We start from the raw sequence: 26,604 nt of genomic DNA on the forward strand, positions 1-26,604 counted from the left end.
TGCCCACCAAATTTGAAGCAGATCCATCGAGAACTGTGGCCGTGCATGGCGATACAGACAGACAGACAGACAGACAGACACAAGCCATATATATATATATATATATATATATATATATATATATATATATATATATATATATATATATATATATATATATATATATATATATATATATATATATATATATATATATATATAGAGAGAGAGAGAGAGAGAGAGAGAGAGAGAGAGAGAGAGAGAGAGAGAGAGAGAGAGAGAGAGGGTCTTTTTCTGTGTCTAGAATAGCAGTACAAATGTCGTGTGTGATTTACAGAACAGAGCTTATTATAAATGTTTCGAATTCATTTTGCTTTAATCAATATTTGAACTTACTTTTTGTTTACATTTTTCTGTTCAATCATGTATACATTTGTACATTAAATAATCACCATTTAGAAATCAACAGCACTTAAGCTATAAGGTTATAGCGTTGATCCTTAAAAGACACATACAACTGATGATTAATGTTTTTATTCACTTCAAGGTTGAAATAATGTATATACATTCTTGACAACAGTTTCACTTTTGGAGGTACTTCTGAGTTTATTCCATAATTTGAAAGTCTTTTGTCCGTTGTTTGTGTTGTGTGATTCGCAACTGTAGTGCCATGAACTGCAACATAAACAAATCTAACTTAAAGTGTATGGATATTATTAGAACTTGTTGCAAAGAGTAAAGTTTTAATGTCTTTCTTCTGAGTTTTGTGAATAGCAAGATGTCTTGCAGAGGAAGAAAAACAGAAGGATACATGTTTTGTACATTCGCACACACACACACACGCACGCACGCACGCACGCACGCACGCACACACACACACACACACACACCCACACACACACACACACACACACACACACACACACACACACACACACACATTTTGAAGAAAGCCATCGACGATAGCATCTTACTTTGACTGTTGTGTGAGTGGAATTTCAAAGAGACAAATGAACAAAACAAGTAGAGAAACGAACAAACAAACACATAAGCAAATAAGAACAAAAACAAACAAAGAAAAAAGCCCCACCCAACCAACCAACACACAACAAACACACCAGTCAACAACACAACAAACACACCAGTAAACAACACAACCAACACACCAGTCAACAACACAACAAACACACCAGTCAACAACACAACAAACACACCAGTAAACAACACAACCAACACACCAGTAAACAACACAACAAACACACCAGTAAACAACACAACAAACACACCAGTCAACAACACAACAAACACACCAGTAAACAACACAACAAACACACCAGTAAACAACACAACAAACACACCAGTAAACAACACAACAAACACACCAGTAAACAACACAACCAACACACCAGTAAACAACACAACAAACACACCAGTCAACAACACAACAAACACACCAGTCAACAACACAACAAACACACCAGTAAACAACACAACAAACACACCAGTCAACAACACAACAAACACACCAGTCAACAACACAACAAACACACCAGTAAACAACACAACAAACACACCAGTAAACAACACAACAAACACACCAGTCAACAACACAACAAACACACCAGTCAACAACACAACAAACACACAATAATAAATCTTTAAAAACAAAAACAAAACCAAACACACATTTTGGTCGGATCTCAAGAAAAGGTGTCGTCTTATGCTATTTCCAGAAGAATGCCCCAAATCATTACATTTCACAAGTCCCATGTTACCCTTGAGAGAGAATATGATTTTGTTTACTGCATTGGCTTCTCGAACAAATAATCGACGTTTCCAGCATGTTATTGGTCTACATATCATCACTTAAATGAAATGACCGGCCGGATCAAATATTAAAGGCACAGTAAGCCTCCCGTAAACCATCACAGATACTGTCAGGCTTTTACACACAGTACAAACACCCTTCCATTTGAACGCTCACCAAACGGGAACATCCTAGGTGCCCTACGTAAAGAGCAAGCAATTTTTTAAGAATTAATTTTGCGGATTGTCTCGGACACTTTTTGGACCGTGGTGCGTTTTGGCGCTTGGCCTAACAAAAAGAACAGTCATCGCCGAGACTACCTTCAGATAATCTCGGCTAACACGAAGACCGAGGAAGGTAACGTTCGCCACGCGAAGCATGCGACCGTAATCTAACTTTTAAAATCTAAATAATAAATTGACAGGTTGTTACACAAACATTCTTAAATCACAACAGAATTCTTTTTTCGTCAAGACAAGATCAGTACAATTCGAAGGGGTATGATAAACCACGCAAAAATAAATTCTTTGAAAATTGTTCGCTCTTTACGGAGAGCACCAAGGGTGTTCTCAAGCGGTGAGTGTTTAAATGAAAGGGTGTTTGTACTGTGTGTAAACGCCTGACAGTATCTGTGATGGTTTACTGGAGGCTTACTGTGCCTTTAAGATCTGCACACCTTTTTTCCCTGCAAATAATCCTCTCTTTTTTTTTTATCACGGACGTTTTACAGAAAGACGATGCTATTCTCGAGAACGAACATATAAACCAGTGGTTTTGCTTCTCAGTTGCCAAAATAATTTCGACTTTTGCAGCGTGTTGGTCCGGCGGCCATGAATACAGTGGTACCCCCCTTTAAGACACCTGAGAAAACCAGGTATGTATAGGGAGAGAGTCTTAAATCGTAGGTACTAGGTACATATACAGGGGCTATGAACCGAACATCTGAACCCGTCGCGATATTTTTTTTAATTTTTTTTAATTTTTGTTTTGTTTGTTGTGCTTAACGCCCGTCGCGATATAACCTTCGTTGTTGAAAACGACGTTAAACACCAAATAAATAAAGAAAGAAAGAACATGTGAAAATAGCAAGGTCTTAAAAAGGAGAAAGTCCAAGATAGCAGAGTCGTACAAGAGGGGATCCAATGTATTCACTAATAAGTAATATGAAAGGAAGCAATCAAATGCAAAAATGACGACTTTTTTCACGAGTTACTGACCCAAATGGCGCGCCATACATACCGGACTGCGCTGGATGCGAGTATCGCTGCGATGCTACATCACTGAGTAGATGGGAGTATAGCTGGCCTTGTGTTCTTTCTTTATTTGGTCTTCAACGTCGTTTTTAACCACGGAGGTTATATCGCGACGGCTGGCCTTGTGTGCAAGGTCTTGGTCCAAGTAGTGTCTCTCTATGATCGCAGCCCCACAGATGGCTAACAGCTGTAGCAAAGAGAATGGCCATTATTGTTAAAATATTCAAACTTGTCTATAACGATTGTCCACACAGGGGACCGACCAAAACTGGTCGCTATAGACAGGACTGGTGGTCGCTATGGAAAGGTGAAATATGTTGAATATGAAACCCCAGTCTGGGATACTTGGGATGGTCGTTGTTGGCAGGTAGTCGCTGTCGAAAGGTGGTCGTAAGAGCAGGCTCGACGATAGTGGTTTTCTCTCTGTTTCTGTCCGTCTGCTCCGCTCTCTCTCTCCCCCTCTCTCTCTTACACGTGCACGTACGCGTGCGCGTATTCGTCCGCTTTCTCCCAGTCAGACATACAGACAAAGCACACGCACGCAAACGGGCACATTCACAACACACACGCGCACGCACTATCACCCGTTCTCTTTCACTCTCAGTCACACACGTACATAACAAACATATGTAGGCACACCACCATGACACGTGTACGCACTATCACCCATTCTCTTTCACTCTCAGTCACACACGTACATAACAAACATATGTAGGCACACCACCATGACACGTGTACGCACTATCACCCATTCTCTTTCACTCTCAGTCACACACGTACATAACAAACATATGTAGGCACACCACCATGACAAGTGTACGCACAATCTCTTTCTCTGTCCTTGTCTTTCTGGCACTCTCTGTCCCTGTCTGTATGTGTGGCGGTCAAACTATCTGTCTGTCGCGCAAGGGCTATTCGTTCCATTCATGTTTGATTAGCACTGAGAATAGTTTACCTGCACAAGCGTAACGCCCATCATAAGACCGACCGCGGTCACCCCAGAACTGAATATATTTCGCTTGATGGCGGCGTTGCATCCCTGCACACACAAACACACACACACACACACGCACACGCACACACACACACATACACAGACACACACACACACGCAGGCACACACACACACACACACACATACACACACACATACACACACACACACATACACACACACACATACACGCAAGCACACACACACACACACACACACACACACACACACACACACACGCACGCACGCACGCACGTATGAAACCATTCATACGTATATACATATATAGAGGTTACAACACGAGTGGTTTTTTATATGGCTTGTATTTCAGTCACTGGCGAGTGGATCCCGATGATATTCCCGCTGGGTCTTGACTGAAATACAAGCCATATAAAAAACCACGAGTGTTGTAAGCTGTATATCCTATCCCATGCGTACACCAAAGACAACGTGGACCACAACAAAGCACTGTAGTTATCTGTGGTGTGTAAATAGGTGAGCCAGCGAGGTGTGTTCCTCTTCACTACCCCATGCTAAAGCCACGTCGCCGAAGAAATAAAGTGCAAACAAGTGCATCCGTAAATGTGTGTTAAATCTACATTCAAACCACTGTTCGATTTCCTTTTGAATGCATTTTAGTTTCAAGATAGAAAAGAAAGCACACGCAATGAAAGTTTTCATTGAATCAAAGACAGTTTCGATTTAGGTTCTGAGTCCGTCCAAGGTCACAGTGCCAGGCTACGATTGCCAAAACCGGTTTGGTTAACTCGGATCCCAATTCTAGTTTAATTTTTGTGTTGGAGTGTAGAATTACGAAAATAAACTAACATTTTACTGAATAACTTTCTTTAGATTTAACCAGTAATTTCATGTACGTGAAATATATCTCTGAGTTAATTTGTTTGATCGTGCTTGCGTTAATCAACCCGTACCGGTAGCGTCAATTCTGAGCGAGTTTTAGCGTCAACTAAGGTGACTCGAGTCGAACCGGAGGTCGCAAAAACTCGGTCCGGTACGACTGGAGTGACGTCACCGGTTAACCAACTTTCAACCTTGCTTCCTGCGTAGGGTCTCTCCAGTTCCAAGATGGCTGCCAAGGCGAGGTGAGAAACTTCTGCAAATATTTTTTGACAAAGTTACGGATTGTGAGAAGACATTTGTTGTAAATCACTTAGCCTTTCAAAAATTAAGGATACTGGGTTGGATACTGTCTTGGTTTTAATGCATTTTATTTTAGCAGTGATGTTTATTTTGGGAAGAAATGAGGTCAACAGGAGTTTGGGTGCGATTTCGGCTCAAATGTACTTTAGCGCCCTGAACTTTTACCCGGCTGTTTTGCGCTCGATTTTCACGCTCACTTCTTCATTGACGTTCGAATCGATAGTTCGATGTTTTGGCATTACATTCACATCAACAATAAAACAGTACTGCTTGTTCATCATCGTCGTCCATCAACTCTCCACAACAGTAAATCCGTAACGCGCTTGTCGCCATCTTGTTGCAAGGGACGCGACTGGACACAACCCAACAGCGTTTCCGCGAAGAAAAAAACCAGACATGCGCAGTGACCCTACCATAGCTCAACCCTGTTCCTCGCGAAAACTCGCTCTCTGTCTACAACGATGTAATGGCCGCTCCTTGAAACTGCGTGTTGAATACCGTTTGGGCTGATTTTACTCCATCAGGATGAAATACACGTTTGCTGAGCTCTTGGATACTTTCATATAACCATGAACTTACGTCAGTGTAAAGCAAAACAGTTGGACATGCTCGAAAAATGGATGAAACAGCCTGTGCTGGATGACGAAGCGAACCGGCCAGCGAAAAAGGTACACTCGTAACACTGACGCAGTGCATCTGTTCTGCGCGAACTTAGAATCCGGTTTCATTCTAGAATGGACCGGGTCCAGGTTGGAATTCTAACCCTGCGCAAGTACAGGGGTGCCATTCTAGAATGAAACCCTTGTTGCTGGTCCATTCTAGAATCGGCCGTGCGCAAGGTTGGAATTTGGGTCCAAGTTGGAATAGTCATTTCAGTTAGACTATCACACAGCCAAAGCCACAAATGTGGATTTTCTGTTTGTTTTTGTTTTTTGTGTGTTTGGTTGGGTTTTTTTTCTCGGGTTTTTTACACTTTACTCAAAGACATCGTGAATTGGGATTGTGATGTTCTGAAAGTGATTACGATTTTGAGAGACACTCAGCACTGATCGCTACGAACGGAAATTTCCGGACTGACAGTGTTTTGCCGATCTCGCTTGTAACTTTTAATCTTATTCATATACATGAAGTTGGTCTTCTGAATTGTGAAGATATAATGTCAATTTTTTTTTTAAACCTGTGACAACAGCTCTATAACTCACTCTGTCCTTCTGTTGGTCTGTCTGTCGGTTAGTCGGTCTGACCGTCTGTCTGTCTGTCTGTCAAAAAAATTGTCAAAAAACCGGACATTTCCGAGAGGGAGACAGCGCTGACATTGCAAGCGGCCGCAACCGGCTCTCATCACAAAAACAACTGCCCTGCAAACAATACCGCCCTGGTAGTCCCCCTTGCTATGGTCTGCCTTTGTTTATTGCGTACTCAGGAGTGTCAACTTTCTTGACATGACATGACATCGCAAGATCGCCAAAGGATTTTTTTCAGGGGTAGACAAATCAGCCCCATTTTATCAAAGGGAAGGTGCAGGTGGAGATAATTCAAGGGAAGACAACTCTGTCTTACCTACAAACATTACGGCCCCCTTTATTCAAGGGTTTCATTCTAGAATGGCACCCCTGTACTTGCGCAGGGTTAGAATTCCAACCTGGACCCGGTCCATTCTAGAATGAAACCGGATTCTAAGTTCGCGCAGAACACATCTTTGCTTGTTGAACACACAGAGAGACACGAACACACACAGACACCCACCCGTACGCACACACACACACAGACACACGCGCGTGCGCGCGAGTGAATTGCTTAGGTGGGATGTCAAATTAAAAAGATCTGAAACAACTTATTTGATTCTGAGCATACATCATGTGTTTACATTTTTAACTTTGCAGAAGTTAGTCTCAGTGTTCTGGTTGCAGATGTAAAGTCTGATCAAGCTTCAAGGTAATCCGGTCAAGCTAGGGTTCTTCCCCTTTGCCTTTGGGTAACACCGACAGTGCCCGTGCCATTGAACGCTCAGAAATAACTTGCACACACACAGTGACACACACACACACACACCCCTTTTGGGAGGTTGGGGAATCTGTGTTGAATAATGGTAAGCTTACTCTGTCTGCTGTTGATTGTAGCTGTGGAGCTTGTTTGTGTGGAAAAGATATTGATGCTGTATAGTTGGATAGTGGGCCTTTCAAAGACAAAAGGAATGGAAGTGCTTGCTGCAGACTTCTTGAGTTCTGCACTGAGGTTGTTGCACTAGTACTGAGATGGGTGAATCATGATTGAATGTTTGAACCATGTTGTTTGTTTACATGGTTCAATCATTGTTTAATTGAGTGTCTCTGAATTTACTGAAGGTTGCAATGTAGATTTAGAATAAGTGCTGTTGACATTTGTATGAGTGCGTTTTAACTGCAGACGCTGCTCGCTACATAAGGAAAGCTTATTTACCTTCTAATTGTACTGGTTTTGTCTGTCGATCATCGTGCTTCTGTTCAAACTGAACTTTGTGTGTCGCCGGTAAGGTTAGATGAAACTGTGCTTGGAGAACTCGACCCGCTGTGCAGTTAATTGTATCCACTTCATGTTCAGTCTTGCAAAGTGTTGATTCACTTTGTGTCAGTGCAACGTGCCATTTAATTTTTGTTTTGTTAGATCAGCGGTGCATTTTTAGATCAGCGGTGCAGTGTTCGTGGAAGGGAGGTTACTCTAGCTTCACCTCAAATGAACAACGCGGTTCGTTTGCTGTCACTATCAGTTGATTCTTCGCTTTTGTTCTTTTTTTTACTCGACCTGCACCCAAAGTGTAAAGATAAACGCTTTGTTTACTGAATCAACATTCACATGTTGTGTTTTCTTTTGTTTAGCCATGTGAGCACTGCTCTTCATCAATCCACTGAAACATGTTCGGCGAAGGGTCAAGGGTAGGCAGAAGTATAGTTCCTCGGCCAAACCGGAATCGGTACTATGATATATTTTTTTGAGCCCATTATGTATTTATTGAAGCCGAAGAATACAACATATATACCCATAGTTGCATTACAGAGACAAAGAAGCAGCTCATGGGATATAACTTATATATTTTTATTTTATTTTAAATTTTCGCTGTATAACATAACACGAGAATAACATCTAACTTGGAAGATTGTTTGTTTGTTTGTTTGCTTAACGCCCAGCCGACCACGAAGGGCCATATCAGGGCGGTAACTTGGAAGAACATCCTTTTCAAAAATGAAGGTTGACATGCTGACCTACTTCTTTGGCAAAACCACATCCTCGGTTTTGTCCTTCAAAATGGGGCCGACAGGAACTTTGTTGAACTTTGTCAAAACAAAACAAAATAAAACTCACCAGGTAGGAACGGAGGTTGTCGTTGAAATAAGGTCACATTGTCATCATTTTCACGAGTTTTCATTCACAAAGATCTGGGAAATAAATCTCATGTTCCCCATGCAATAACTCGAGGTGGTGAATGGGTTTGAGCTTTCAGGTGAAACGTGGATTGTCAAAGTAAAAGCCAATCAGGCTGATTGTTTGATGTGTGGAACCATCGCGGCTTTGGATTTGTGTTTCCGAGGACAACGATTGTAAGCATTCACTCTCAAAGACCCAATCAATGTTGATAATTACCGCGGCGACTCATGGTCAATTTGCAACTGATCTCTGTAATCGCAAAATCCACAACGAAAAGTCATAAACACTTAAAAGAAAAGAAAATTAATATGCTCAACACTTACTGAACTCACAGGTATGATCGCAGCTCTGTACATTTTCAGACTGGAAGAAAAGCCTCAACAAGCTACGTTTGACGTTACATACAAGTTTGACGTGTTATCTGTGCTACTGTGACGATGCGTTGTGGCCAGGAGTTGGATTCTAAAAATTCGTCTCCCTGTGGGTTATTGTGCATTTTGTTGCACAACCAAAATGATGACAAAAACGATGTTTGGTGGCTTGTTGTCAAACCAGCATTTTGTTGTTGGTCCTCGGGGAGCATATCGCCTTTTGTCTCATATTTATCAACCGCGGCCTTCGGCCTTGGTCGATAAAGATGAAACAAAAGACGATATGGTCCCCTTGGACCAACAAAAAAGCTGGTCTGTCAACAAGCCACCAAACATCTTATATTGACATGATTTCTGTCAAATCACTGTCCTTGTCAAACACTCACGTGACCTTTGCAAGTGTTGTCATTCGAGATGACGTCATATTGACATCAGGGGTTGACAAGAATACGATTGGAACTAATCCATAATCTTGTCAAAACTCACGTGACCTGTACAGGCGTTGTCACTGGAGATGAGACCATACCGACATCAGGGGTAAACAGGAATACGAAAGATTGAATTTTGGGTGTGTGGTTGCGTGCGCCCGTGTGTGTGTGTGTGTGTGTGTGTGTGTGTGTGTGTGTGTGTCTGTGTGAGCGCGTTTGTGTGTCTGTGTGTGTGCGCTCTTACGTGTTCGTGTATATGTACGCTCGCGCGCGTGTGCGTGTGTGTGTACAGTTCAGATACAAACATCTCCCTGCAAATCCTTGTCAAAAATTCACCTGGTCTGTAAAGGGGTTGTTCCTGGAGATGAGACCAAACTGACACCTGGGGTTGACAGGAATAGTGGTGCCGTTCGGTCCATACCTCAGTTGACAGCAGGAGAGCGGAACCCGCTGGTTGGGTAGTCGGGTGCGGTTGAACCAAGCGGACTTGGTGTAATCTCTCCCGCTTCTCACGCCGCAGCACTTGCTCTGTGAGAGAAATTGCTACCTGTTTGAAATTGCGGGTACGGTTGTGTGTGTGTGTGTGTGTGTGTGTGTGCGCGCGCGCGCGTGTGTGTGTGTGTGTGTGTGTATATATGTGTGAGTGTGTGTGCGCGTGCAGGCGTACGTGCGTGTGTACGTGTGTGCATGGACACATACCAACAAGTCGCGTAGTCAAGTTTTGACTAAATGTTTGAACGTAGAGGGGGAATCGAGACGAGGGTCGTGGTGTATGTGTGTATGTGTGTGTGTCTGTACTGTGTGTAGAGCGATTCAGACTAAACTACTGGACCGATCTTTATGAAATTTGACAAGAGAGTTCCTGGGAATGATATCCCCGGACGTTTTTTTTTCGTTTTTTCGATAAATACCTTTGATGACGTCATATCCGGCTTTTTGTTAAAAATGAGGCAGCACTGTCACACCCTCATTTATTAATGAAATTGATTGAAATTTTGGCAAAGCAATCTTCGACGAAGGCCGGACTTTGGTATTGCATTTCAGCTTGGTGGCTTAAAAAAATAATCAATGAATTTGGTCATTACAAATTGGAAACTTGTCATTAAAAATTTCCTTTTTCTAAACGATCCAAAAACAATTTCATCTTGTTCTTCGTCATTTTCTGATTACAAAAACATATACATATATTATATTTGGATTACAAACAAGCTCTAAAAATTAAAAATATCAAAATTATGATTAAAATTAATTGTCCGAAATCGATTTAGAAACAATTTCATCTTATTCCTTGTCGGTCCCTGATTCCAAAACATATAGATATGATATGTTTGGATTAAAAACAAACTCAGTACGCTACAAAGAATAGAGATACAGAAAAGCGTGTTATCCTGCTCAGCGCGACCATTACCGCACTATTCTGGCTTGTCGATTTCACTGGCTTTGCCACGAGCGGTGGACTGACGAAACTACGAGTATGCGGTCTTGGTGAAAAAATGCAGTGCGTTCAGTTTCATTCTGTGAGTTTCACAGCTTGACTAAATGTTGTTATTTCGTCTTACTCGACTTGTTTACTTTTGTGTCTGTGGGAAGCCCTAAACACAGACAAGGACCTCCTGTACATTACAGTTTGGGGTCCCGGGAGCGTGTGCGGGAAGCCCTGAAAACAGACAAACATTTTGAACAGACAGAAGTTAACTTACGAACTGTTGTATCAGGTTCATGGCGGCGTCGTCCGTGTTGTTGTATGCCTGGTATTCTTTCACCATTTTCGTCAACTTACCCTGCAGGCTTTTGATCATCTAAACAGATTGGATTTGTCTGACGTAAGCACACGCAGATGTATACACGCACCCGCACAGACACAGAAACACAAACAGACAGACAGCAAGAAAGACGAACAGACGGACGGACAGTCAGACACAGACACACACACACAAACGTACGCACGCGCGTGCACACACACACACACACGCACACGCGCGCGCACACACACACACACACACGCACGCGCGCACACACACACACACACACACGCACGCGCGCACACACACACCAACACACGCCAACCACGGAACATGCCCCTAATGGTTGTGCCGTGAGGGTGTAAAACTTGAATTTCTCTCTGTTTAAAGTGAGTATAGTGAACTGACCCTGTCTAGCGGCTTTGCCGTGAGGGCGTCAAATTTGAATTTCTCTTTGTTTAATGTGAGTAGAGTGAACTGACCCTGTCTAATGACTTTACTGCGAGGGCGTGACACTTGAATTTCTCTTTGTTTAAAGTGAGTAGCGTGAACTGACCCTGTCTAACGCGTTAAACTTAAATGTCTCTGTGTTTAGAGTGAGTAGAGTAAACTGACCCTGTCTAATGGCTTTGCCGTGAGTGCGTAAAACTTTCTCTTTGTTTAAAGTGAGTAGCGTGAACTGACCTCGTCTTTGTTCTCGTAGATAAACACCAAGGAAGCCAACTGGAGCATCACCATGATGGCAAGCAGCATGCCGTACTGTCATGAAAGGGTCACACGAAATTGTGAGCACTAGAAACAACAACGGGCGTGCTGCACGTGCTAGGGTTCAGATGCGTGAGTGTGTGTGTGAGGGGGGGTATTGTTTGTGTGTGTATGTATGTGTGTGTGCATTGTGTGTGTGTGTGTGTGTGTGTGTGTTGGGGTGTTTGTGTGCGGGTGTGTTAGTGTATGTATGTATGTATGTATGTATGTATGTGTGTGTGTGTGTGTGTGTGTGTGTGTGTGTGTGTGTGTGTGTGTGAGACCACCCATGATAGCAAGCAGTAGGCTATGCCATACTGTCATGAAAAGGTCAAACGATATTGTGAGCACGAGAAACAACAATGTGCTGCTGCACGTGAAGTTGATATATGTGTGTGTGTGTGTGTGTGTGTGGGTGTGCGTGCGCATGCGCGTGTGTGTGCGTGTGTGTAAGAGACCCACCATGATAGCAAGCAGTATGCCATACTGTAATGAAAGGGTCACACGATATTATGAGCACTAGAAACAACTTGCCGCTGCACGTGCGAGAGTGAAGATGTGTGTGTGTGTGTGTGTGTGTGGAGAGGGAGGGGGTAGTGTTTGTACATGTGTGTGTTAGTGTGTATGTGTGTGTTTTGTGCGTGTGTTTTAGTTTGTGTGTGTGTGTGTGTGTGTGTGTGTGTGTGTGTGTGTGTGTGTGTGTGTGTTGAGTGTTTGTTGTTTTGTTAAAGATGTGTGTGTGTGTGTGTGTGTGTGTGTGTGAGTATATGTGTGTGTGTGTGTGTGCTTGTGTGTGTGTTTGTGTTGAGATGTATGTCTGTGTGTGTGTGCGTGTGTGTGTATTTGTGTATGTCACACGCTTTCCTTCTTTGCCACTACTAAAGCAAACGTGTGCAAGATGTAGAGGTTACATGCCGAGTCTCAGTGATTATTAAAAATAATGGTCGAAGTTGGCGGATCATGAAAAATGCGAGCTTCAGCGAGCTTTTTCATGACCGCGAACTGAGACCATTATTTTTAATAATCACTGAGACGAGGTGTGTAACCTCTTTATTCCTCCTTTCTTCAGTTATTCAAAGAAAACAGGAGTTTTTGTGCGAAAGTTTGATCGAATCCGAATCACTCAACCAGTCAACCTGCGCAGGCGATCGATTAATGCGCGGTTGTATAGTTCCGTGCAAATCATTCCATTCTGTTAACACTTCTTGTCAGTTTCCCTGTTTTAGACTAAAATCAAGTACACAGATATGCTGTTATTCTGCTGTGGCGGTAAAGGCAGATATTGTGTGTTCTGTTTATGTTTTAGTATCGTTTAGGAAAATGTTCTTTCGTCAAATGGGACTAGCAGACGAACTTTTGCACCCGTGTTCGAACGTTAATTACTGTATGAAGTTCAGTTTTCTGGGGAAAATAGTGTATGAAACCGCTTTATGTTGTTTAAATTGATGAGATGTGTGCATTTGGTTGCGTGTGATCTGTTTATAAAATGACATATTGTTGAAAACTGACCGTCGGATTGCAGTCAGTGTTGTCGAAGAAACTGCGTTAAAAGAAGGGGAACTACTCTTGTCGGCAAGAGTATGAGTTACTTGCCTTGGGAATTTGCTTGTGATGAACGGTGTGTGCACGGCAGATCTAGACTCAGAAAACAACCTAACTCATGGATTTTATATGGAGATTCATGTGTTCAGGCCTGTAGTTGTTAATTTAAATGCGGTATGTTTGTATTGTTTGCTCCAGAGATGTATATTTCGTACGTATAGAGCGTTCGGAACTTTTCAGTCGCAAAAGTAGTACCAAAACAGAACAGCTTCTCAACCCATTGCACTATCGAGGATTCAGGCTGTTGCTGGCTCGTTATTTGTTTGGTTGCTGGGTCATTATCGAAAAATAACTAGCTCTACAAGTTTACAGAGGTAAAGAAGCAGAGGGGGGAATAATGTATGTTACACGCTTTGGAGCATGTGCAAGAACGGATTCAAACTCGAAATCGTCCCCCCAAAAACCCCAAAATGCACACACGACTTTTATTTCTCCTGCTGTTATCGTTTCTTCTCTTTACAAATTCTTCAACGCTCAGAATACTGAAAACGGCATCCCAGACGACAGTACTGTTTCCATACGCGAATTTAGCTGCCCTTGGAAAGTGGCTCGCTCAGGAGGCCTGTTAGTCTGACACTATAAGGACAGAGTTCAGACATAGATGACAAAGATCCCGGAAAGAACAAACATTTCGCGGATGCAGACACAGAAAGACGTCATGAAGATTGCGATGCTTCAAAAGATACAGACTGTGACGATGACTGTGACGTCATTCACATATACCGAGACGTCATTTATAGTTGTTCGGTCACTTTCGTCAAAAAGTAGATCTCTCCACAATGGCTGCTCCTGTGTTTAGGTTTATCAAGCGTGAGTACGCAAAACGTGTTTGTTCTCTCCTCTGTTGAAGCTGTGAGACATAATCGCCATTACGAGCTAGTCGTGTGACAGAGAGTTTTCTTGCACACTCGACTACAGTCTCGTGTGCAAGAAAACTCTCTGTCACACGACTAGCTCGTAATAGCGGGTAATGTATGTATGTATGTAACTATGTATGTATGTATGTATGTATGTATGTATGTATGTATGTATGTATGTATGTATGTATGTATGTGTGTGTGTCAAGACGTTTGTGTGTGTGTGTGTGTGTGTGAGTGTGTATGTGCGTGCGTGCGTGTGTGCGTGCGTGCGTGTTAAGATGCGTGCGCGGCGCGCGCGCGCGCGCGCGTGTGTGTGTGTGTGTGTGTGTGTGTGTGTGTGTGTGTGTCAATACAGCAATTCCAGAACAAAAACCTGTACTAATCTATTTAGCTTCCCAATCCTAAGAATACACAACAAACACAAACGTGGCCGTCCATTCTAACGGACACCGCTCATTAATAGGACTATTCTGATTGATCGGGCGAGTCAAAAACCGTTGTCTATTGTTACATTATATAATCATTATATTTATACCGCATTACATTCTATTCAGCACCTACCATGTAGATGAGGACGCTGTTACCAATGCTTACACCGAAGCAACCAAGAAATCCCACCAGCATGACAATGCCGCCTCCGACCATGAGTGATATCACTGCTTTCTGCACAGACAAACAAACAGACAGACAGACAGACAGACGGACAAACAGACGCATGCATGCACACTCACACACACGCGCCGAAGCACGCATACACACTCACACGCAAACACGCACACGAATACAAACACGCATGCACGCACGCACGCACACACACACCATCACACACGAACGCACGCATACAACCACGCACGCACGCACCCACACACACACGCACGCATACACACTCACACAAATACAAACACACACGCACGCACACCACCATACACGAACGCACGCATACGACCACGCACACACACACACACACACGCACACGCACGCGGGCGCACACAAATATACACAGAGTAAATAAATACAAACAGCTAAATAAGTCACTTTTATGATGTGTTTGTAATCTCCCAGTAAATGTAATATGTAGACACGCAAGTTCAGGAATACTGTCAGACAACAAATCGGTGTAAGTATGAGTATGATACTGTGAACGAGTCATATTGTAACTGAGGTTCAAAAAAAAAAAAGAAAAGAAAGAGGAAAGAGAAAAGAAAAAAAGAAGAAAAAAGAAAAAGAAAATAAAAAAGAGAAGAAAAAAAAAATATAAAAAAATAGGTGGTAGAACGAACGGACAGACAGACATGCAGAGAGACCGACTGACGTGGTAGAAGTACACGCAGGCTAACGAGAATGCTGGCAACAAGATGGTGAGAGCGACACACAGAGACACAGAGAGTTGAATTATGCCCGTCATTGTAGACTGGCAACAAGATGGTGAGAGCGACACAAAGAGACAAAGAGAGTTCAGTGAATTATGCCCGTCATTGTAGACTGGCAACAAGATGGTGAGAGCGACACACACAGACAAAGAGAGTTGAATTATGCCCGTCATTGTAGACTGGCAACAAGATGGTGAGAGCGACACACACAGACAAAGAGAGTTGAATTATGTCCGTCATTGTAGACTGGCAACAAGATGGTGAGAGCGACACAAAGAGACAAAGAGAGTTGAATTATGCCCGTCATTGTAGACTGGCAACAAGATGGTGAGAGCGACACACACAAAGAGAGTTGAATTATGCCCGTCATTGTAGACTGGCAACAAGATGGCGAGAGCGACACAAAGAAACAAAGAGAGTTGAATTATGCCCGTCATTGTAGACTGGCAACAAGATGGTGAGAGCGACACACACAGACAAAGAGAGTTGAATTATGCCCGTCATTGTAGACTGGCAACAAGATGGTGAGAGCGACACACACAGACAAAGAGAGTTGAATTATGTCCGTCATTGTAGACTGGCAACAAGATGGTGAGAGCCACACAAAGAGACAAAGAGAGTTGAATTATGCCCGTCATTGTAGACTGGCAACAAGATGGTGAGAGCGACACACACAGACAAATAGAGTTGAATTATGCCCGTCATTGTAGACTGGCAACAAGATGGTGAGAGCGACACACACAGACAAAGAGAGTTGAATTATACCCGTCATTGTAGACTGGCAACAAGATGGCGAGAGCGACACAAAGAGACAAAGAGAGTTGAATTATGCCCGTCATTTTAGACTGGCAACAAGATGGTGAGAGCGACACACACAGACAAAGAGAGTTGAATTATGTCCGTCATTGTAGACTGGCAACAAGATGGTGAGAGCGACACAAAGAGACAAAGAGAGTTGAATTATGCCCGTCATTGTAGACTGGCAACAAGATGGTGAGAGCGACACACACAGACAAAGAGAGTTGAATTATGCCCGTCATTGTAGACTGGCAACAAGATGGTGAGAGCGACACACAGAGACAAAGAGAGTTGCATTATGCCCTGTGTCTTTTTAGGTTCAGTTCTTTTTCTACACCTGCCCATAATAGTCTCGAGATGCTGAATTGATGTCAGTCGTCGAGGGTGCCAGTTTTATATTGTAGACCGCAAACGAGAGAGCGAGAGCGACACACTAAGACAAAGAGAGTTGAATTAAAGGCACAATACGCCTCCCGTAAACCATCACATATACTGTCAGGCTTTTACACACTGTACAAACACCCTTCCATTTGAACACTCACCGAACGGGAACATCCTAGGTGCCCTACGTAAAGAGCGAGCAATTTTCAAAGAATTAATTTTTCGGATTGAGACCATCATCTCAATCGGACCCATCCTGAACTCAGGTCAAAAATGAGTTACTTCCCTTCAACTGGTGATAGCCGTTGAGCAATGATTGTGCGTTTTGGCGCTAGACCTAACTTTAAAAATCTAAATAATAAATTGACAGTTTGTTCCACAAACATTCTTAAATCATAGAAGAATTATTTTTTCATCAAGACAAGATCAGTATAATTCGAAGTTTTGAAAGTTTTAAAAAAGAAAATCCCGGAAGCAGGGTCACGCAAGGTATGGTTTTCGTAGCAGACGACGGTTTATAGGCAGTCAAAAGCCATCGCTCGAGTTCTTATGAACCACATTCGTTTGTTTCGTGAAAAGTCAGAAGTACATAATAACGTGCGATTGCAGATAAGCTCACAGCGAGCCGCATTCAAATTACAAACTGACGACTGCATTGTGAAAAAGGGAAACTGGATCACACGGGTTCACGATGGCTCAGGGGTAAGATAAACCAGGCAAAAATAAATTCTTTGAAAATTGCTCGCTCCTTACGTAGGGCACCTAGGATGTTCCCGTTTGGTGAGCGTTCAAATGGAAGGGTGTTTGTACTGTGTGTAAAAGCCTGACAGTATCTGTGATGGTTTACGGAAGGCTTACTGTGCCTTTAAGCCCTGTGTCTTTTTAGATTCAGTTCTCTCTCTACACCCACCTCCCTGAATCCAGAGATGCTGAAGTCATTGTTCGAACCCGGTTCGTCCAGACCGTTGTAGGCATCTGCGGTCTCTGGGAGTGAGTACGCCACAGCGCAAACGGCGAGAATCGTGATCCCTGTCACCTGCCACACATAAGCTTGGCTATCCCCCTTGTTGATAACTTTGTGGTATTGGGGCAATGCTGTGTGTGTGTGTGAGTGTGTGTGTGTGTAGGGCGGGGGGGGGGGGGGGGTAGTGTGTATGTGCGTGTGTCAGCACTTGTGTATATGTGTGTGTGTGTGTGTAGGGTGTGTGTGTGTGTGTGAGGGGGGGTTAGTGTGTTTATGTGTGCGTGTGCGTGTGTCAGTACTTGTGCGTGTGTGTTTGTGTGAGTGAGTGTGTGTGTGTGTGTGTGTGTGTGTGTGTAAGGCCATACATTTGTGTTTGTGTGTGTATGTGCGTGTGTGTGTGTGTGTGTGTTTGTGTATGTGTATGTGAGAGAGAAAGAGAGAGAGAGAGAGAGAGAGAGAGAGAGAGAGAGAGACAGAGAGAGAGACAGACAGAGAGAGAGAGACAGAGAGAAAAAGAGAGAGAGAGAGAGAGAGAGAGAGAGACAGAGACAGAGACAGAGACAGAGATAGAGAAAGCACTTACAAAGAAGATGAAGTTAAAGAAGAAGAAACAGCCTGTCACTGGTGTTATGATGTAATCAATGCAACCCTTCCTCGGACCGCCTGTAACACACAATAACGTGGTGTCATAAACTACACACTGACATGACAGAGACACTGGAACATACAATCACACATAAACTGTGTGTATGAGTGTAAGTGTGTGTGTGTGGGTGGGTGTGGGTGTGTGTCTGTATGAATGTGTGTGTGTGTGTGTGTGTGCACGGTGTGTGTGTGTGTACGTGTGTGCATGCGTGTGTAATGTAAATGTAATCAGCCAATGCACTTCTGACAGAAAGTCCTCGCAAGGACACGGTCTAGGAGCCATCCCATAACGTCGACCTGTGGCCTACCCGGCCTGGACTCGAACCCGTGACTCGAGGAAATGGGTGGGATCCAAGCGATGGGCCTGATCAAATCAGATTGAGATTTGATTGAGGTTTCGATCAGTCCGACCTTGTACTTGGGTCCAGTCCAGCCGGGTACGTACGGTATCGTGCACACTACCCCAGTGCTGTACCTACCATCCATGAGTTGACCGCTCGGAGATTGTTCGGGCCCAAGGCTGGTTTTCTGGACACGGAAACAGCCTGTCACTGTTGTTATGATCCAATCAATGCAACCCTTCCAAGGACCGCCTGTAACACACAATAACGTGCTGTCATAAACTACACACTGACATGACAGAGACACTGGAACATACAATCAGACATAAACTGACACTGCCATACACGAAAACACAAACACGCGTACACGTGACATTTTCTCTCATTCTCAGTCTTGTCTCTCTCTTTAGAAAAGTACCTATCCGGGCACGGTTAGCCAAGTGGTAAGGCGTCCGCCCCGTGATCGGGAGGTCGTGGGTTCGAAGCCCGGCCGGGTCATACCTAAGACTTTAAAATTGGCAATCTAGTGGCTGCTCCGCCTGGCGTCTGGCATTATGGGGTTAGTGCTAGGACTGGTTGGTCCGGTGTCAGAATAATGTGACTGGGTGAGACATGAAGCCTGTGCTGCGACTTCTGTCTTGTGTGTGGCGCACGTAAAAAGTCAAAGCAGCACCGCCCTGATATGGCCCTGCTCTCTCTCACACACATACACAACCACACACAAACACACACACATGCACACACAAACAAACAAACCTATCCGGGGTATGGTCGAAAGAAAGCTTGCTTGCATGCTTATGCCACGACTCGTGTGGATACAAGATCTATCCTTGTTTATGCTATGCTAACTTGTTTTTTCTGTCTCCAGAACTAGTGTCTATTTGGGACATGACGTGGTTATATGCTTGTTTATCGGGCGTAGTGTCTATTTGGGACATGACGTGGTTATATGCTTGTTTATCGGGCGTAGTGTATGTTTGGGACATGACAAGGTTATATGCTTGTTTATCGGGCGTAGTGTCTATTTGGGACATGACGTGGTTATATGCTTGTTTATCGGGCGTAGTGTCTATTTGGGACATGACGTGGTTATATGCTTGTTTATCGGGCGTAGTGTCTATTTGGGACATGACAAGGTTATATGCTTGTTTATCGGGCGTAGTGTCTATTTGGGACATGACGTGGTTATATGCTTGTTTATCGGGCGTAGTGTCTATTTGGGACATGACGTGGTTATATGCTTGTTTATCGGGCGTAGTGTATGTTTGGGACATGACAAGGTTATATGCTTGTTTATCGGGCGTAGTGTCTATTTGGGACATGACGTGGTTATATGCTTGTTTATCGGGCGTAGTGTCTATTTGGGACATGACGTGGTTATATGCTTGTTTATCGGGCGTAGTGTCTATTTGGGACATGACAAGGTTATATGCTTGTTTATCGGGCGTAGTGTATGTTTGGGACATGACAAGGTTATATGCTTGTTTATCGGGCGTAGTGTATGTTTGGGACATGACAAGGTTATATGCTTGTTTATCGGGCGTAGTGTATGTTTGGGACATGACAAGGTTATATGCTTGTTTATCGGGCGTAGTGTATGTTTGGGACATGACAAGGTTATATGCTTGTTTATCGGGCGTAGTGTCTATTTGGGACATGACAAGGTTATATGCTTGTTTATCGGGCGTAGTGTATGTTTGGGACATGACAAGGTTATATGCTTGTTTATCGGGCGTAGTGTATGTTTGGGACATGACAAGGTTATATGCTTGTTTATCGGGCGTAGTGTATGTTTGGGACATGACAAGGTTATATGCTTGTTTATCGGGCGTAGTGTATGTTTGGGACATGACAAGGTTATATGCTTGTTTATCGGGCGTAGTGTATGTTTGGGACATGACAAGGCTATATGCTTGTTTATCGGGCGTAGTGTATGTTTGGGACATGACGTGGTTATATGCTTGTTTATCGGGCGTAGTGTCTATTTGGGACATGACGTGGTTATATGCTTGTTTATCGGGCGTAGTGTCTATTTGGGACATGACGTGGTTATATGCTTGTTTATCGGGCGTAGTGTCTATTTGGGACATGACAAGGTTATATGCTTGTTTATCGGGCGTAGTGTATGTTTGGGACATGACAAGGTTATATGCTTGTTTATCGGGCGTAGTGTCTATTTGGGACATGACAAGGTTATATGCTTGTTTATCGGGCGTAGTGTATGTTTGGGACATGACAAGGTTATATGCTTGTTTATCGGGCGTAGTGTATGTTTGGGACATGACAAGGCTATATGCTTGTTTATCGGGCGTAGTGTATGTTTGGGACATGACGTGGTTATATGCTTGTTTATCGGGCGTAGTGTATGTTTGGGACATGACAAGGTTATATGCTTGTTTATCGGGCGTAGTGTATGTTTGGGACATGACAAGGTTATATGCTTGTTTATCGGGCGTAGTGTCTATTTGGGACATGACAAGGTTATATGCTTGTTTATCGGGCGTAGTGTATGTTTGGGACATGACAAGGCTATATGCTTGTTTATCGGGCGTAGTGTATGTTTGGGACATGACGTGGTTATATGCTTGTTTATCGGGCGTAGTGTATGTTTGGGACATGACAAGGTTATATGCTTGTTTATCGGGCGTAGTGTATGTTTGGGACATGACAAGGTTATATGCTTGTTTATCGGGCGTAGTGTATGTTTGGGACATGACAAGGTTATATGCTTGTTTATCGGGCGTAGTGTATGTTTGGGACATGACGTGGTTATATGCTTGTTTATCGGGCGTAGTGTATGTTTGGGACATGACAAGGTTATAATGCTTGTTTATCGGGCGTAGTGTATGTTTGGGACATGACAAGGTTATAATGCTTGTTTATCGGGCGTAGTGTATGTTTGGGACATGACAAGGCTATATGCTTGTTTATCGGGCGTAGTGTATGTTTGGGACATGACAAGGCTATATGCTTGTTTATCGGGCGTAGTGTATGTTTGGGACATGACAAGGCTATATGCTTGTTTATCGGGCGTAGTGTCTGTTTGGGACATGACGTGGTTATATGCTTGTTTATCGGGCGTAGTGTATGTTTGGGACATGACAAGGTTATATGCTTGTTTATCGGGCGTAGTGTATGTTTGGGACATGACAAGGTTATATGCTTGTTTATCGGGCGTAGTGTATGTTTGGGACATGACAAGGTTATATGCTTGTTTATCGGGCGTAGTGTATGTTTGGGACATGACGTGGTTATATGCTTGTTTATCGGGCGTAGTGTATGTTTGGGACATGACAAGGTTATAATGCTTGTTTATCGGGCGTAGTGTATGTTTGGGACATGACAAGGTTATAATGCTTGTTTATCGGGCGTAGTGTATGTTTGGGACATGACAAGGCTATATGCTTGTTTATCGGGCGTAGTGTATGTTTGGGACATGACAAGGCTATATGCTTGTTTATCGGGCGTAGTGTATGTTTGGGACATGACAAGGTTATATGCTTGTTTATCGGGCGTAGTGTATGTTTGGGACATGACAAGGCTATATGCTTGTTTATCGGGCGTAGTGTATGTTTGGGACATGACAAGGTTATATGCTTGTTTATCGGGCGTAGTGTATGTTTGGGACATGACAAGGTTATATGCTTGTTTATCGGGCGTAGTGTATGTTTGGGACATGACAAGGTTATATGCTTGTTTATCGGGCGTAGTGTATGTTTGGGACATGACAAGGTTATATGCTTGTTTATCGGGCGTAGTGTATGTTTGGGACATGACAAGGTTATATGCTTGTTTATCGGGCGTAGTGTATGTTTGGGACATGACAAGGTTATATGCTTGTTTATCGGGCGTAGTGTATGTTTGGGACATGACAAGGCTATATGCTTGTTTATCGGGCGTAGTGTATGTTTGGGACATGACAAGGCTATATGCTTGTTTATCGGGCGTAGTGTATGTTTGGGACATGACAAGGTTATATGCTTGTTTATCGGGCGTAGTGTATGTTTGGGACATGACAAGGTTATATGCTTGTTTATCGGGCGTAGTGTCTATTTGGGACATGACAAGGTTATATGCTTGTTTATCGGGCGTAGTGTATGTTTGGGACATGACAAGGTTATATGCTTGTTTATCGGGCGTAGTGTATGTTTGGGACATGACAAGGCTATATGCTTGTTTATCGGGCGTAGTGTATGTTTGGGACATGACGTGGTTATATGCTTGTTTATCGGGCGTAGTGTATGTTTGGGACATGACAAGGTTATATGCTTGTTTATCGGGCGTAGTGTATGTTTGGGACATGACAAGGTTATATGCTTGTTTATCGGGCGTAGTGTATGTTTGGGACATGACAAGGTTATATGCTTGTTTATCGGGCGTAGTGTATGTTTGGGACATGACGTGGTTATATGCTTGTTTATCGGGCGTAGTGTATGTTTGGGACATGACAAGGTTATAATGCTTGTTTATCGGGCGTAGTGTATGTTTGGGACATGACAAGGTTATAATGCTTGTTTATCGGGCGTAGTGTATGTTTGGGACATGACAAGGCTATATGCTTGTTTATCGGGCGTAGTGTATGTTTGGGACATGACAAGGTTATATGCTTGTTTATCGGGCGTAGTGTCTATTTGGGACATGACGTGGTTATATGCTTGTTTATCGGGCGTAGTGTCTATTTGGGACATGACGTGGTTATATGCTTGTTTATCGGGCGTAGTGTCTATTTGGGACATGACGTGGTTATATGCTTGTTTATCGGGCGTAGTGTCTATTTGGGACATGACAAGGTTATATGCTTGTTTATCGGGCGTAGTGTATGTTTGGGACATGACAAGGTTATATGCTTGTTTATCGGGCGTAGTGTCTATTTGGGACATGACAAGGTTATATGCTTGTTTATCGGGCGTAGTGTATGTTTGGGACATGACAAGGTTATATGCTTGTTTATCGGGCGTAGTGTATGTTTGGGACATGACAAGGCTATATGCTTGTTTATCGGGCGTAGTGTATGTTTGGGACATGACGTGGTTATATGCTTGTTTATCGGGCGTAGTGTCTATTTGGGACATGACGTGGTTATATGCTTGTTTATCGGGCGTAGTGTCTATTTGGGACATGACGTGGTTATATGCTTGTTTATCGGGCGTAGTGTCTATTTGGGACATGACAAGGTTATATGCTTGTTTATCGGGCGTAGTGTATGTTTGGGACATGACAAGGTTATATGCTTGTTTATCGGGCGTAGTGTCTATTTGGGACATGACAAGGTTATATGCTTGTTTATCGGGCGTAGTGTATGTTTGGGACATGACAAGGTTATATGCTTGTTTATCGGGCGTAGTGTATGTTTGGGACATGACAAGGCTATATGCTTGTTTATCGGGCGTAGTGTATGTTTGGGACATGACGTGGTTATATGCTTGTTTATCGGGCGTAGTGTATGTTTGGGACATGACAAGGTTATATGCTTGTTTATCGGGCGTAGTGTATGTTTGGGACATGACAAGGTTATATGCTTGTTTATCGGGCGTAGTGTCTATTTGGGACATGACAAGGTTATATGCTTGTTTATCGGGCGTAGTGTATGTTTGGGACATGACAAGGCTATATGCTTGTTTATCGGGCGTAGTGTATGTTTGGGACATGACGTGGTTATATGCTTGTTTATCGGGCGTAGTGTATGTTTGGGACATGACAAGGTTATATGCTTGTTTATCGGGCGTAGTGTATGTTTGGGACATGACAAGGTTATATGCTTGTTTATCGGGCGTAGTGTATGTTTGGGACATGACAAGGTTATATGCTTGTTTATCGGGCGTAGTGTATGTTTGGGACATGACGTGGTTATATGCTTGTTTATCGGGCGTAGTGTATGTTTGGGACATGACAAGGTTATAATGCTTGTTTATCGGGCGTAGTGTATGTTTGGGACATGACAAGGTTATAATGCTTGTTTATCGGGCGTAGTGTATGTTTGGGACATGACAAGGCTATATGCTTGTTTATCGGGCGTAGTGTATGTTTGGGACATGACAAGGCTATATGCTTGTTTATCGGGCGTAGTGTATGTTTGGGACATGACAAGGTTATATGCTTGTTTATCGGGCGTAGTGTATGTTTGGGACATGACGTGGTTATATGCTTGTTTATCGGGCGTAGTGTATGTTTGGGACATGACAAGGTTATATGCTTGTTTATCGGGCGTAGTGTATGTTTGGGACATGACAAGGTTATATGCTTGTTTATCGGGCGTAGTGTATGTTTGGGACATGACAAGGTTATATGCTTGTTTATCGGGCGTAGTGTATGTTTGGGACATGACGTGGTTATATGCTTGTTTATCGGGCGTAGTGTATGTTTGGGACATGACAAGGTTATATGCTTGTTTATCGGGCGTAGTGTATGTTTGGGACATGACAAGGTTATATGCTTGTTTATCGGGCGTAGTGTATGTTTGGGACATGACAAGGCTATATGCTTGTTTATCGGGCGTAGTGTATGTTTGGGACATGACAAGGCTATATGCTTGTTTATCGGGCGTAGTGTATGTTTGGGACATGACAAGGTTATATGCTTGTTTATCGGGCGTAGTGTATGTTTGGGACATGACAAGGCTATATGCTTGTTTATCGGGCGTAGTGTATGTTTGGGACATGACAAGGTTATATGCTTGTTTATCGGGCGTAGTGTATGTTTGGGACATGACAAGGTTATATGCTTGTTTATCGGGCGTAGTGTATGTTTGGGACATGACAAGGTTATATGCTTGTTTATCGGGCGTAGTGTATGTTTGGGACATGACAAGGTTATATGCTTGTTTATCGGGCGTAGTGTATGTTTGGGACATGACAAGGTTATATGCTTGTTTATCGGGCGTAGTGTATGTTTGGGACATGACAAGGTTATATGCTTGTTTATCGGGCGTAGTGTATGTTTGGGACATGACAAGGTTATATGCTTGTTTATCGGGCGTAGTGTATGTTTGGGACATGACAAGGTTATATGCTTGTTTATCGGGCGTAGTGTATGTTTGGGACATGACAAGGTTATATGCTTGTTTATCGGGCGTAGTGTATGTTTGGGACATGACAAGGTTATATGCTTGTTTATCGGGCGTAGTGTATGTTTGGGACATGACAAGGTTATATGCTTGTTTATCGGGCGTAGTGTATGTTTGGGACATGACAAGGTTATATGCTTGTTTATCGGGCGTAGTGTATGTTTGGGACATGACAAGGTTATATGCTTGTTTATCGGGCGTAGTGTATGTTTGGGACATGACAAGGTTATATGCTTGTTTATCGGGCGTAGTGTATGTTTGGGACATGACAAGGTTATATGCTTGTTTATCGGGCGTAGTGTATGTTTGGGACATGACAAGGTTATATGCTTGTTTATCGGGCGTAGTGTATGTTTGGGACATGACAAGGTTATATGCTTGTTTATCGGGCGTAGTGTATGTTTGGGACATGACAAGGTTATATGCTTGTTTATCGGGCGTAGTGTATGTTTGGGACATGACAAGGTTATAATGCTTGTTTATCGGGCGTAGTGTATGTTTGGGACATGACAAGGTTATAATGCTTGTTTATCGGGCGTAGTGTATGTTTGGGACATGACAAGGTTATATGCTTGTTTATCGGGCGTAGTGTATGTTTGGGACATGACAAGGTTATATGCTTGTTTATCGGGCGTAGTGTATGTTTGGGACATGACAAGGTTATATGCTTGTTTATCGGGCGTAGTGTATGTTTGGGAC

General features: G+C 43.2%; 1 protein-coding gene across 1 annotated transcript in view; it reads right to left on the reverse strand.

The window, feature by feature from the left end:
• Positions 1–497: 497 nt before the first annotated feature.
• LOC138980346 (tetraspanin-18B-like) overlaps positions 498–26,604 on the reverse strand; it is a 33,011-nt gene continuing 6,904 nt past the window's right edge. Inside the window, exons 2-11 of the mRNA XM_070353214.1 lie at positions 18,981–19,094; positions 18,440–18,519; positions 17,803–17,928; positions 14,905–15,006; positions 11,822–11,896; positions 11,096–11,194; positions 9,732–9,923; positions 3,995–4,078; positions 3,026–3,226; positions 498–654 (exon numbers count right to left, since the gene is read on the reverse strand). Coding sequence (XP_070209315.1) covers positions 3,059–3,226; positions 3,995–4,078; positions 9,732–9,923; positions 11,096–11,194; positions 11,822–11,896; positions 14,905–15,006; positions 17,803–17,928; positions 18,440–18,519; positions 18,981–18,987 — 933 coding nt within the window. The 5' untranslated portion in view covers positions 18,988–19,094 and the 3' untranslated portion in view covers positions 498–654; positions 3,026–3,058. The remainder of the gene's footprint in view (positions 655–3,025; positions 3,227–3,994; positions 4,079–9,731; positions 9,924–11,095; positions 11,195–11,821; positions 11,897–14,904; positions 15,007–17,802; positions 17,929–18,439; positions 18,520–18,980; positions 19,095–26,604) is intronic.

The sequence above is a fragment of the Littorina saxatilis genome, linkage group LG11, assembly GCF_037325665.1.
Source record: "Littorina saxatilis isolate snail1 linkage group LG11, US_GU_Lsax_2.0, whole genome shotgun sequence".
In the NCBI taxonomy this organism is placed as follows: Eukaryota; Metazoa; Mollusca; class Gastropoda; order Littorinimorpha; family Littorinidae; genus Littorina; species Littorina saxatilis.